This window comes from Anopheles merus, chromosome 2R (assembly GCF_017562075.2).
Source record: "Anopheles merus strain MAF chromosome 2R, AmerM5.1, whole genome shotgun sequence".
NCBI lineage: Eukaryota > Metazoa > Arthropoda > Insecta > Diptera > Culicidae > Anopheles > Anopheles merus.
The window spans coordinates 56,348,972-56,363,696 of record NC_054082.1 but is presented as its reverse complement, the minus strand read 5'-3'; the positions used below and the strand labels follow the sequence as shown (position 1 = coordinate 56,363,696).

The following is a 14,725-nucleotide window of genomic DNA, read 5'->3' as shown; positions in this document are numbered from 1 at the left end:
ATATATATATATATATATATATATATATATTACAATTGGATGATTTTATCTGATCTTTGATGAAATCTACTATATATATATATATTAGATATATAATAATAATATATATAGTTACGTAGACCGAATAGCTGAGTCCACGTAATAAGAAGCCAACACGTGGACACGCGCACCGAGCAACGACCGCATCACCGGAACACGCGTGCATAGCAACATGACGCGCATAGCAACGGGAACTGGCACGTGGACACGCGCATACCGGATATGCAGAGTCAGCAGCTATAGGGTAGAATCGAAGGCTAGGTGCATTGTAGAATTTAAGAAATAAGGCAGTTGTAATTTGGATCAGCTCAGTGTAAGAAGCGCTTGCGCTTAAGCAATAAAGTTTTTTTTATGAAACGTGAAGCCTTGCACTTATAATTGGCGCAGCCGTCCGGAGTGATTTAAGTGAGTGTAATTGTGTCAAAAGTGGAAAAGTAAGAGACTGGAAAAACTCTAACTAAAGTGATCCTGCAAGTGATAAAAGTTATCCAACGCATCCGGAGCAACACAGGAAGACAACATCGATCGAAGCTGTATTCCGCCGAGGAGTTGAGGATCCCCCACGCAGTTACCCACCTGGAAGGAAAACCAGCATCGTTAAATCACGAACCCGCGACACGACAGCAAGAGAAAAAAAATCGTAAGTAATTCTTTTATTTTCATAAAAATTGCAACAGTGTTTCAGTGGAAATCAGTGCTTGAAAACCAGTTTTACTCGCGTCCTTAGGAAATACTACCAGATAGGTTTCTTAGGTAGAAAGTGACTTACTACCAGATAGGAGTAGCTTTTTCTCATCGTGGGAGTACTACCAGATAGGGCCCGTGATACAAAGAAAAGAAAGAGATCAACCCAGTGTCGTACACAACGAAAAATTCGTACATGAAAGCAACTGAAAGGTTCGACTCTCACAGAGATCTTTTAACTTCCGATAATCTTGAAACAGAAGGAGACAAAATGGAAGAGATCGCAACACAATTGGTCGAGATGATGCGAGCCATCACTTCTCTCCAGAACCAATACACAGCGCTAAGCGCAAGTACCTCATCAAGTAATGCAGGTGATAATAGGGCATTTGACGATTATTTTCGCATTCCTGACCCTATAAAATCATTGCCAACTTTTGAGGGCAATCGGAAACAACTAGCATCATGGTTATCAACCGCCGATAACACACTAGCTTTGTTTAAAGACCTAGTACCTGCAGCAGTGTACCAAATGTACGTTACAGCAGTAACAAACAAAATTTGTGGGAAAGCAAAAGACATCCTATGTCTTTCAGGAAGTCCACAAAATTTCGACGAAATTAAAGAAATTTTAATTTCTTCGCTAGGTGACCGACAAGAATTGTCCACCTATAAATGCCAAATGTGGCAAAATAAAATGACCGATGGGATGAGTATTCACAAATATTACCACCAAACTAAAGAAATTGTGCAAAATATTAAAACCCTTGCAAAACAAAACGAACAATACCGCACAAATTGGGTTGCAATCAATGCATTCATTGATGAAGACGCACTTGCTGCATTCGTCGCTGGACTTAGAGGAAATTACTTTGGGCACGCCCAAGCCGCTCGACCTAAAGACATTGAGGATGCGTATGCATTCCTTTGTAAGTTCAAAGCGACAGAACAAAATGCAGGCAGCCTTACCAAAAATGTTCAAACCCATCCAATAAACCACCTTTTAAGAATAAATTCAACCAAAATGAAAGTACCAGTTATAATAAACCAACTAAAGCCATTTCAGAAAAGAAATTTTCAATCAAAAACTCAGATAAACCTGAACCAATGGATGTAGATGCTTCAATGCGCAGTAAATACGCACAAAATAAAAAGCAATTCCACAACAACGAGGTTGAAACGGAACAAGAGTCCAATGACAATGACAGTGATGACGAAACTGATCATTTTAACGAAGTAAATTTTCGCCAAGCAGGAAGTCTGAAAAACAATACTTAAATTCCAAAAAGAAATACAACTATCTCCCATATTCACGCACTAAACAAGGTCTCAATCTATTGATCGATTCCGGCGCAAATAAGAATCTTATCCAACCAGGTGTTTTAAAAACAAAAAAGGAAATCAAACAGATCGAAATCACTAACATAGTGGGAAAACAAATTATAGATACCTGCGGAAAAACAAACCTTTTATACAAGGAAATTCCCTCACAAAAATATTACGAATTAAAATTCCACAATTTTTTCGATGGATTGATTGGCTCACAATTTTTAGCAGAAAATGAAGCTATTCTCAATTACCGAAAACAAACACTTGAAATTTCAAAAGTAATTATGCCATTTGAAAAATATTTTCTCCCAACCAATACGGACGGAGAATGGATTGTTTACGAACCGACTAAACTTTGTAAAAAAATTACAGTTCAGCCAGGCGTATACTCAGCCAAAAATAAAAAAAAACTACAATTTTACTACAGACAAATAGACCAAAACCCCCTAATATACAACATAAAGCGTTAGAAATTACAGTAAATAATTTCGAAACTGTTACTCCTTTACCCATGAAACCCGAATCAAAAATTACAAGCGAAATGCTGAGCGAGATAATTCGTACATCTCATCTTTCAACTTTGGAAAAAGACCATCTTTTTAGAACAATTATTAAAAATCAGAACGTTCTATTAAAAGCAGGAGAAAAACTTTCAGCTACACCAGATGTTAAACACAAAATAACTACCACTAATGATGCACCAGTTTTTACAAAATCATATCGATATCCACACGCATTTAAAAATGACGTAGAGGAACAGATTAATGAACTACTACGAAATGGTATCATAACCCATTCGACAAGCCCCTATTCCTCGCCAATATGGGTAGTCCCCAAAAAGGTTGATGCCCCGGGAAAGAGAAAATAAGAGTAGTAATCGACTACCGCAAGTTGAATGAAAAGACCATTGACGAAAAATTCCCCATCCCACAAATTGAAGAAATACTAGACAGTTTGGGTAAATCAGTTTATTTTACAACACTTGACCTCAAATCAGGATTCAACCAAATCGAGATGGAGTCTAACGATAAAGGGAAGACAGCGTTTTCTACAGCACAAGGCCACTTTGAGTTCAATCGAATGCCTTTTGGGTTGAAAAACGCCCCAGCTGCTTTTCAACGCGCTATGAACAGTGTGCTAACAGGACTGATAGGAAATATTTGTTTCGTGTACCTCGATGACATTATAATCATCGGTAAAAACTTGGAAAACCACATAGAAAATCTAAACACAGTTTTAGAAAGGCTTTCAAAATTTAACCTCAAAATTCAACTAGATAAGTGCGAATTCCTTAGAAAAGAAACAGAATTTTTAGGACATGTTATTACTCAGGAAGGTATAAAACCGAATCCAGATAAAATCACCAAAATCCTAGAATGGAAACTGCCATCAACACAGAAAGAAATCAAACAATTCTTAGGTTTATCAGGCTACTATCGCAGATTCATCAAAGACTATTCAAAATTAACAAAACCTCTTTCAAAAGGCCTAAAAAAGGATACTAAGATAAACACGCAAGATGAAGAGTATAAAACATCTTTCAATAGTCTAAAACAAATTATCGCTTCGGATCAGATATTAGCATACCCTGATTTCGAAAGACCGTTCATTCTAACAACCGATGCAAGCAACTACGCTCTTGGCGCAGTTTTATCGCAAATCCAAGAAGGAAAAGAGCGACCAATTGCATTCGGAAGTAGAACATTAAACGAAGCCGAATCCAGATACTCCACTACAGAAAAAGAAGCCTTAGCGATTATTTGGTCTGTCCAAAAGTATAAATCTTATTTGTATGGTCATAAATTCACACTCGTTACTGACCATAAACCTCTTACATTCATCAAAACATCCACTAAAAACTCAAAAATTCTTCGCTGGCGCCTAGAACTCGAGAATTTCGATTTCGACATCCAATACAAGGAAGGAAAGGCCAACGTAGTAGCAGACGCGCTAAGCAGGAAAACGGAAATTCTTACAAATACCAATATTAACCAAGATTCTTCCATTTCAGGCACTCCTAAGAACAATGTTTCCAATACAATTGACGTCAACTTCGAAGAATCATCACCTATTTCAGAATCCCTTCAGCATAATAACCCCTCACCGAACAATACTAACTCTGATTCACAAACCATGCATTCAGCTGATACATCCGACGATTATTTTATCCATTTCTCCGAGAGACCAATCAATTACTACAGAAATCAGATAATTTTCCGAAAATCCCATATAACAACTGACATTACGGAAACCCCTTTTAACAACTATAAAAGAGCAATTATTTGCAGAAATGATTTGGACGAATTAACAATACTAGATTCTCTAAAAAATTTCCACAATAACAAACAAACCGCGATTATGGCACCGGATGAATCAACTATTTCACTCATTCAATCCGTTTATCGACAATACTTCAACCAACATGGACATTTTGTTCTTACACACTTACAAGTAGAAGACGTTAGTAACGAACAACGCCAAGACATCATCATAGCTAAAGAACACGAACGCGCCCATAGAGGTATTCACGAAGTTCATAATCAACTAACAAGATGCTATTTCTTTCCACACATGATGACAAAAATTAAAAAACTAATTAATCTTTGCAAGATCTGTAACGTACACAAGTATGAACGCAAACCGTATAACATCAAAATCACACCCCGACCCATTGAAACAACCCCTTTCAGTCGCGTTCACATCGACATCTTTGGAATCGACAAACACAACTACTTAACGTTCGTATGTGCTTTTTCAAAATTTTTACAAACCATAGAAATTCCGTCCAGGAACTTGACAGACATAAGAAAAGCTCTTGCTCATTTTATTACAACGTTTGGCGCACCGAGAAAAATTATTTGCGATCACGAAACCACATTTAGAAGTCTTCAACTTTTAGTTTTTGTAAAATAAACTGATTTAGAATTGTTCAACACCAATAAACACAAGTTCAGAGATTTAAGCTCTCCGGAGATCATAAAAGTAGTGACAGCACTATACAACGAAACAGTTCACTCCTCAACAGGATTCACGCCCAACGAAATCATTTTTAACAGAACTAGCAATCGGAATCCAGAACAAATAATTCAAACCACTAGAAACATTTACGAAAAAGTATCCCAAAAGCTCCACAATACAAGTAGAAACATGCAGAAATATAACGATGAAAAAGAAACACCACCGGAAATAGAGACAGGTAAACAGATATTTGTAAAAAAAGGCGTTAGGAAAAAATTAGACCCGCGATTCAACGAAAAAATTTGTCTTAATGCGAATGATAAAACAGTTACAATGGCAAGAAATATCAAGAGGAACAAAAACAAGTTAAGGAGAATCAAGTCCCAGTAATACGTTCTTTCCGTTTTCTTTATCTTTCCCAGGCTTGGAGATCGAAAATGCAATACTTTCCGATAACATTCATGCTAATCCTGCTTACACAACTCTCGCAAAGTAAAGAATTAGAAATCATAGATTTGAACAGGCAACCAATATTTTTTCTTAAAACCAGAACTTGTAGATTACAAACAGGAAGCATAAAATTCATACATCCTATAAACATGTTAACCCTTGAAAATGCTATTAACACCATTACACACTTTTCGTACGAAAACATTAATAACGAACTTAAAGAAATTGTCAGACTAAAAGTAAAATTATTGTACTCAAACTTCCAACAATTAAAACCTAAACATAGAACAGCTAGAAGTCTAGAAATCTTAGGAACAGCTTGGAAATGGATAGGAGGAAGTCCTGACGCCGACGACCTCAGAATCATCAACACCACAATGAACGAGCTAACCGAGAACAACAACAAACAGTACCGAATCAACAAACAGTTCGATCACAGGCTACGAACCCTCACTGATACCATAAATCAATTGACAAAAGAACGAGAACAAGTAATGCTGAATGAACTAGAAACCATTAAAACCACAATGAACATCGATATCATCAACCATGTTTTAGAAGAAATTCAAGAAGCAATCAGTTGGACTAAAATATCAGTAGTTAGCAACAAGATTCTATCATCACCAGAGATAAACTCCATCAAAACCATACTAGAAGACCAAGGAGTGAAAGTCGAATTACCAGATGAAGCGCTAAAGCTAGTACAACCAATTATCGCGATCAACTCGAATTCGATACTCTACATACTGAAGATCCCTCAGCTAGCTGATGAAGAAGCAACAATGCTTGAAGTATTTCCTCTCAGTATCGATAACAGAATCATAGTAGAGACTCCGACGCACCTTATAAAAACACGGAACAAAGTGTTCAAATCAGCCAAACCTGATGAATACATCCAAAACCAATACAGGGAGTACATCGATAAATGCACATCCAATCTCATCCTAGGGAGAAAAAGCGATTGTTCTACTGCAAGAAAGAACAACACGACGATAAAGCTAATATCCGATGGACTTATCATTGTCGACAACGCAAAAGGAGCAGCTCTGAGTTCAAGCTGTGGACCCGATGATAAACTCGTCTCCGGAAATCTTCTGATACGCTTCAACGATTGCGACGTAACGATAATGAATCAAACATTTTCTTCTAAGACTATCTCGAGCACAGTAGAGCCATATTGGGGAGCAGTATCCATCACCGAAGTCAGATGGCAACACCATAAACCGATGATAAGGCAAGACGCATTCGAGAACATTGGAACGATGCAGCATTCTTATCTCCAGCCGTTCAACAGCGCATGGAATTGGAGCCTACTTGGAGGAGTATTGGTCTCAACAATCTTCACGTTATCCCTGGCGATCTTCGTTTTCACGTTCTACAAACGATCGATACGGACCATCGCAGACGTTCTACCGAAAATAGCGGACGCATGAGGACACGCTCTTCTTCACCCCCCCCCCCCCCCCCCCCCCGAGGAGTTACGTAGACCGAATAGCTGAGTCCACGTAATAAGAAGCCAACACGTGGACACGCGCACCGAGCAACGACCGCATCACCGGAACACGCGCGCATAGCAACATGACGCGCATAGCAACGGGAACCGGCACGTGGACACGCGCATACCGGATATGCAGAGTCAGCAGCTATAGGGTAGAATCGAAGGCTAGGTGCATTGTAGAATTTAAGAAATAAGGTAGTTGTAATTTGGATCAGCTCAGTGTAAGAAGCGCTTGCGCTTAAGGAATAAAGTTTTTTTTATGAAACGTGAAGCCTTGCACTTATAATTATATAATATAATTATATATAATATATATTATTATATTATATATAATATATAATATTATATATATAAGTTAGACCGACCCGCTAGAAACCAGACTGCAAGCTGGCATTCCACACCGGCTACGAGCAGACGAAGATGTAACGCTACACCGGCCACGAGCGGACAACGGCGACATGCGCAAGTAATGCGACACGCAGACCGATCGTGAGAACGGACCAATGCAGCCAGCAACCAGCGGCTTCGTTAGAACATTAGCTCGTTAGGTTTAGTCAGTCGAAGTCGAAGTCTAGAGTCAGCCAGATATAGATCATAGTTTAGCTTTAGTCAGCAGTAATCCTGTTTGTGTAAAATAAAAATCTTTTTTTATGGCCAACCGGCCTAGATAAAGATTAACTGGCGCCCGAATAGGGACCTCTAGTGAAGTGAAAATCAAGCGACGAGTAGTGATCGCGAAAGAGCGTAATCACACCGTGCTTAGAACATCTCCCGATCGCAGATTGCAGCCGTGTGTATGAGCACCTAAGTAGCCGGTAGCAGCCAATAACTCGTTGCCGGAGGAAAGGGATAACGCCGACACACCGAGAAGGAAAAATTCACCGGAGGCCCGAGCAACAGAAAACCAACCCCGTCAGAGGAGGCGAAGCAACCAGCCCCGTAAGAAGGGTGAAGCATGAATTTATTAATGTAAGTAAAACTTTCAATCATAGTAAGTATAAACACTTATTAAAGCGACAAAAAATATTAAAACATTATAATCAGTGTTAAAGTGAGTGATTAGTGAGTGAAAAGAAAATCATTATCACAAAAGTTAAGTCAAACTGGAGGAATTAGTTCAATCATTACGACAATTCTCAGTCACAGTAAAATCTATAGATAACGAAGAAAAACTAACAAACAAAGATATGGAGGCACTAGCTGGCAGAATTGCAGCTTTAGAAGCACGTTTTAGTGAAAGCAATGTTACAGATGATTTTCAAGACCCACCACTTTTTTTTACAAAACAAGATGGTAGTGCAGTAGATCCCGAATCTTTCGAAAAAATCCCTGGAGTTGTAAAAGATCTCCCAATTTTCTGCGGTGACCCAAGTGAACTTAATAGCTGGATCAATGACGTAGATGGGATAATCCGACTATACCAAACTATATCTAGCCATAGTTTGGAAAAGCAAAATAAATTCCACATGATTTGTAAATTCATACGTAGAAAAATTAGAGGTGCAGCCAACGATGCTTTAGTAGCATCTAACGTAGGGATAAATTGGAACATGATGAGGAAAACTCTCATAACTTATTATGGAGAGAAGCGAGATTTGGAAACTCTCGATTTTCAACTTATGAGTGTCTACCAAAAAGGTCGAACTTTGGAAGTTTATTACGACGAGGTTAATAGACTTCTTTCACTTATTGCAAATCAGATACAGACAGACGATAGATTTAACCATCCGGAAGCTTCGAAAGCTATGATTGGAACATACAACAAGAAAGCGATCGATGCTTTTATCAGAGGTCTCGATGGGGACGTTTATAAATTTATTCGTAACTACGAACCAACATCCTTAGCAGCAGCCTACAGCTATTGCATTTCTTTTCAAAACCTAGAGTGCCGTAAGATGCTAACAAAACCAAAACATTTTAACACACCCCCGTCAGCCCCCAGAAACCAAAAACCATTGCCCACACCTCATCTACCACCAAGAGTGTTCCAACACCAACAAAGACCAATGACAGCGAACAACGTAAGACCTCATTTTGCGCACCACCCACCGATTCAAAATTTTGCAGGAAATTTTACACAACGTCCTGTTTGGAATCAACCAAATCAGCAAAGACCAATTTTTCAGCGCACAAATTTTAATCAACCAAATCAGATGAAAAATTTTACACAGCAGAGAAACAATTTTCGCCAAAATGGACCTGAACCGATGGAAATAGACCCATCAATTAGGTCACATCAAGTTAATTATGCGAACAGGCCGAACTCCTCAAACATTCGTCCATTGAAAAGACAAAGAGCTTTCAATATTGAAGCAGTTCCGCGACGTGAATTAGAACCGACTTCATATGAAGATAATCTCTACGATGATGATGTCGAAAGTCAGGCGTCATACGAACGATATATGAGAAATGTAGAAAAGCAAGAAAAACTAAATGAAAATTCTCATTACGACGAAATTTCTCGCGAAGCAGAATTAAATTTTTTAGGTTAAAATCAGCTTTACCATATTTTATATACCATGGTAAGGCAGGTCAACAAATTAAAATTCTAATCGACACTGGATCTAATAAAAATTTCATCAACCCTTTACATGCGAAAATTTCTCACGACGTTATAAAACCATTTTTTGTATCATCTGTGGGAGGAGATTTACTCATCACAAAATATTCACAAGCTCAAATATTTGCCCCTTATTCCGATGTAAATGTCAAATTTTATCATTTGCAGGGACTAAAATCATTTGACGCCATAATAGGTTATGATACCATCAAAGAAATGGGAGCATTTGTAGACGCTAAAAGAGACAATCTAGTTCTTGAAAATTTTATAATACCTCTCTCACTTCATCCATTACAGGAAGTTAACAGAATTGAAATAAGAGACACACATCTTAACCACCAAGAAAAAGAAAAATTACATTTATTTCTTAACAAGTTTCAAGATTTATTCCAGCCACCCGACGAAAAGTTGCCCTTTACAACAAAGGTAGAAGCAACCATAGCCACGAATGATACGGAACCAATTTACTGTAAGTCATACCCATACCCTTTGTCCCTCAAACAGGAAGTGGAAACACAGATAAAAAAATTATTAAATAATGGTATAATTCGACCATCTAGGTCACCATATAATTCACCTGTGTGGATAGTTCCCAAAAAGGTTGACGCATCTAACGAAAAAAAATATCGACTTGTGATCGATTACAGAAAAATAAACCTGAAAACTAAAAGCGATAGATATCCCATTCCCGATACTTCAACAGTACTTGCCAATCTAGGAAATAATAAATATTTTACAACACTCGATCTAGCATCGGGATTTCACCAGATTCGTTTAGCAGAAAAAGATATCGAAAAAACCGCCTTTTCCATCAATAATGGAAAATACGAATTTTTAAGATTACCTTTCGGTCTGAAAAATGCACCTTCGATTTTTCAGAGAGTCATGGACGATGTTCTTAGAGAACATATTGGAAAAATTTGTCACGTATACATAGACGATATAATAGTCTTTGGAAAAACATTCGACGAACATCTGAAAAACTTGGAAATTGTTTTGAATACATTACGAGAAGCCAATTTTAAAATACAGCCAGACAAATCAAAGTTTTTAAGAACAGAAGTTGAATTCATAGGATTCATTGTTTCAGAATATGGCTTGAAACCAAATGAGAAAAAGATAGAAAGTATCTTAAAATACCCCGAACCTCAAACTATTCGAGAACTAAGATCATTTTTAGGACTGTCTGGATATTACAGAAGATTTGTTAAAAATTATGCAGCTTTAGCAAAACCTTTAACAAAACTTTTAAGAGGGGAGGATGGCCAAGGCCACTGCAAAATTACAAAAAATCAATCTAAAAATTTTCCGATAAAATTAGATGATGATGCCAAACGCGCTTTCAAAACTCTTAAGGAAGTTTTATCATCCGATGATGTTTTAGCATACCCCGATTTTGATCATGATTTTATTTTAACTACCGACGCTTCTGACAAAGCAATCGGAGCTGTTCTTTCCCAGAACGTTAATGGTGTTGAAAAACCAATAACATTCATATCTAGAACACTATCAAAAACAGAAGAGAATTATGCTACAAACGAAAAAGAAATGCTTGCTATAGTTTGGGCTTTACATTCTCTACGTAATTACATTTACGGTGCAAAAATAATAATATTAACAGATCACCAACCTTTAACATATGCAATGTCACCAAAAAAATAACAATGCAAAATTAAAGCGATGGAAAGCATTCATAGAGGAACATAACTATGAGCTAAGTTACAAACCTGGAAAAACCAACGTGGTAGCTGATGCTCTTTCACGCATACAAATTAACTCACTAACTCCTACGCAACACTCTGCCGAAGAAGATGATCTTTCTTTTATCCCTTCTACCGAAGCTCCAATTAATGTTTTCCGAAACCAATTAATTTTTCAAAAAGGTACTATTAGTTCCTACGAGTTTGTAAACCCCTTTCCTAAGTTTAAAAGGCACACTTTCATAGAACCACAATTTTCAATCGATTTTATAAAAGACAAACTTAAGAGATTCATGATACCTGGTATAATAAATGGCATATTCACTGATGAGCCAACCATGGGGATCATTCAAGAAACCTTTAAAAATCTATTCAATATATCAACCATGAAAGCAAGATTTTCACAAACTCAAGTTCAAGACATTTGTGATCAAGAACAACAGATAGAAGAAATTCGTAAAATACATAACTTTGCTCATAGAAACGCTAAGGAAAATTCATTACAAGCTATAAAAAAATTTTATTTCCCTTCCATGAGAAACAAGATAGAACAATATGTTAAAAACTGCGAAACTTGCAAAGTAGAAAAATACGAAAGAAGACCCCCTGAATACATACCAGTTAAAACACCAATCCCAAAATATCCAGGAGAAATTGTTCATGTTGATATATTTGCGTATAATGCAAATTTTTTATTCATCTCGTCAATGGACAAATTTTCGAAATATTTGAAATTAAAACCAATTAAATCAAAATCCATAGCAGACGTTAAGGAAGTACTGCTACAATTATTATACGATTGGAATTTGCCTAGACAAATTATATTTGATAACGAATGTACATTTGTATCGAACGTCATAGAGCAGTCCATACTAAATTTAGGTGTATCAATTTTTAAGACACCAGTGAATAGATCAGAGTCAAATGGACAAGTGGAACGTTGTCACTCCACGATCAGAGAAATCGCAAGATGTACAAAAGGTTTGAATCCAGACATGAGCTTAATTACCTTAATACAACAAGCCGTGTATAAGTATAATAATACTATTCATTCTTTTACAAAAGAGACTCCCAGAAAAGTATATATTGGAGAGCAATCAGAAGAACTTTCATTTAGAGATAGATCAAAATTAAAAGAAAAAATTGAGAGTAAAATTATAAAAATATTTGAAGTAAAAAATGAAAAGATTAAAGATGATAAGTACCAAGATTACGAACCGAATCAATTTGCGTATGAAAAAAATAAAACTATGAATAAGCGTGACAGTCGTTATAAGACAGTGGTAGTTAAGGAAAATCATCCAACGTATATAATAGATTCGAACAATCGAAAAATCCACAAAATAAATTTAAGAAAAAATTAATGATATAATTATGATTTAATTAATTTTCTATTACAGAATCGCGTTTTTCACACTATATGGTGTTCTACAAGCTAGCATAAACATTTTCGACTTAACAAACAACCCATTGGCTATTGTTCCGTTAGGACAAGCAAAAATTAGGATCGGATACTTGAGGACGATTCATCCAATTGATCTTACCGAGCTAGAAGAGATAATTTCTCGAGTTTTTGAAAATAGCACAAACAGTACAGGAAAATCCCCATTGCAAAGTTTAATTAATTTGAAGCTCGAAAAACTTAACGCCACAATTTCTAAGATTAGGCCACGTAGACTTCGAACGAAAAGATGGAACAGTATAGGTACCGCCTGGAAGTGGATAGCTGGCAGTCCCGACGCAGAAGATCTAACGATAATCAACACCACCCTGAATTCGCTCATCCTACAAAACAACGAGCAGCTATTAATCAATAATGGTCTCAGCAGAAGATTCCAAGAAACAACCAATATTGCTAATCATGTTATCGACCTTCAGAATAGGATCCAAAGGGAACATCAAACTGAGATACAACAGATCATTAAGATAGCAAACCTAGACGCATTACAAGCCCATATAAAAACACTCCAAGAAGCCATACTAGCCGCTAAGCATGGGATACCGAATAGCGAGCTACTATCAATAGAAGACTTAAACACCGTTGCAGAATTTCTGGCACAAAATGGCATTTACTATACATCAGTTGAAGAAATGTTAACACAAGCCACAGCACAAGTTACCATGAATTCAACACACGTGATATTTATGCTAAAGTTTCCACGTCTATCCTATGAAACTTATGAGTACAACTATATCGACTCTATCATACAAAATGATAAGAGAATCTTAATCAAGCATAACTACATAATCCGGAATCTAACCCATATGTTCGAATTACCGCAGCCCTGTATCGATCAGAGCAGCCACCAGCTTTGCGAAAGTAAAGATCTGGAAGAGCCTTCACGCTGCATACGACAACTCGTACAAGGGGAGCATACAGAATGTATGTACGAAAAGGTGTATTCAACGGGATTAGTTAAACACATTAACAATGCGAATATTCTATTGAATGATGCCACTGCCGAAATTTCATCCAACTGCAGTAATATAAACCACATTCTTAATGGATCATATCTCATACGATTTCACAACTGCAATATCTTTATTAACGGAGAACTCTTTCCCAGCACAGAAGTTTCGATAACCGGTAAACCATATATATCAACCCTTGGCCTCATCGCTAAAGAAGACGGCATCAGAGACGAACCTTCAATTGAACATCTTCGAAACATAACATTGCAGCACAGAGAGAAACTACATACCATCAGCCTGGTTAATAATTCCCTCACATGGAAACTTCATATCTTTGGGTCAATTGGGCTAACGACAATTGTTCTGATAACAATAGCAATTTTATATTTCATTACCAGTATAAGAAGAACGAAAATAAGCCTCAACATTCCAACGAACAACACCAACCGACAGGATGTCCACCACATAGAAACCTTCGTGAAAAAACCCACCACATTCCATGCTCTCGGCAGACTTTGAGGGCAAAGTCATCTAAGAAGGGAGGAGTTAGACCGACCCGCTAGAAACCAGACTGCAAGCTGGCATTCCACACCGGCTACGAGCAGACGAAGATGTAACGCTACACCGACAACGGCGACATGCGCAAGTAATGCGACACGCAGACCGATCGTGAGAACGGACCAATGCAGCCAGCAACCAGCGGCTTCGTTAGAACATTAGCTCGTTAGGTTTAGTCAGTCGAAGTCGAAGTCTAGAGTCAGCCAGATATAGATCATAGTTTAGCTTTAGTCAGGAGTAATCCTGTTTGTGTAAAATAAAAATCTTTTTTTATGGCCAACCGGCCTAGATAAAGATTAACTTATATATATATATATATATATATATATATATATATATATATATATATATATATATATATATATATATATATATATATAATATATATATATATATATATATATATATATATATATATATATATATATATATATGTTGAAATACCCATTTGAATCCAAACATACCTTTGAATGCAATTATATTGATTCAATTATAAAAAAATGACAAAAGAATTCTCTGTGACAGCGTACACCTCAA

The 14,725-nt window shown here is 37.0% G+C and overlaps 1 protein-coding gene across 1 annotated transcript; it reads left to right on the top strand.

Annotated features, from left to right (window-relative positions):
- The first annotated feature begins 7,667 nt into the window (after positions 1-7,667).
- LOC121590185 lies at positions 7,668-14,262 on the top strand. The gene is made up of 2 exons (XM_041909627.1): positions 7,668-7,927; positions 12,619-14,262. Exons 1-2 carry the CDS (start codon positions 7,914-7,916, stop codon positions 14,147-14,149), a joined length of 1,545 nt encoding a protein of 514 aa, XP_041765561.1. The 5' UTR covers positions 7,668-7,913; the 3' UTR covers positions 14,150-14,262.
- The last annotated feature ends 463 nt before the right edge of the window (positions 14,263-14,725 follow it).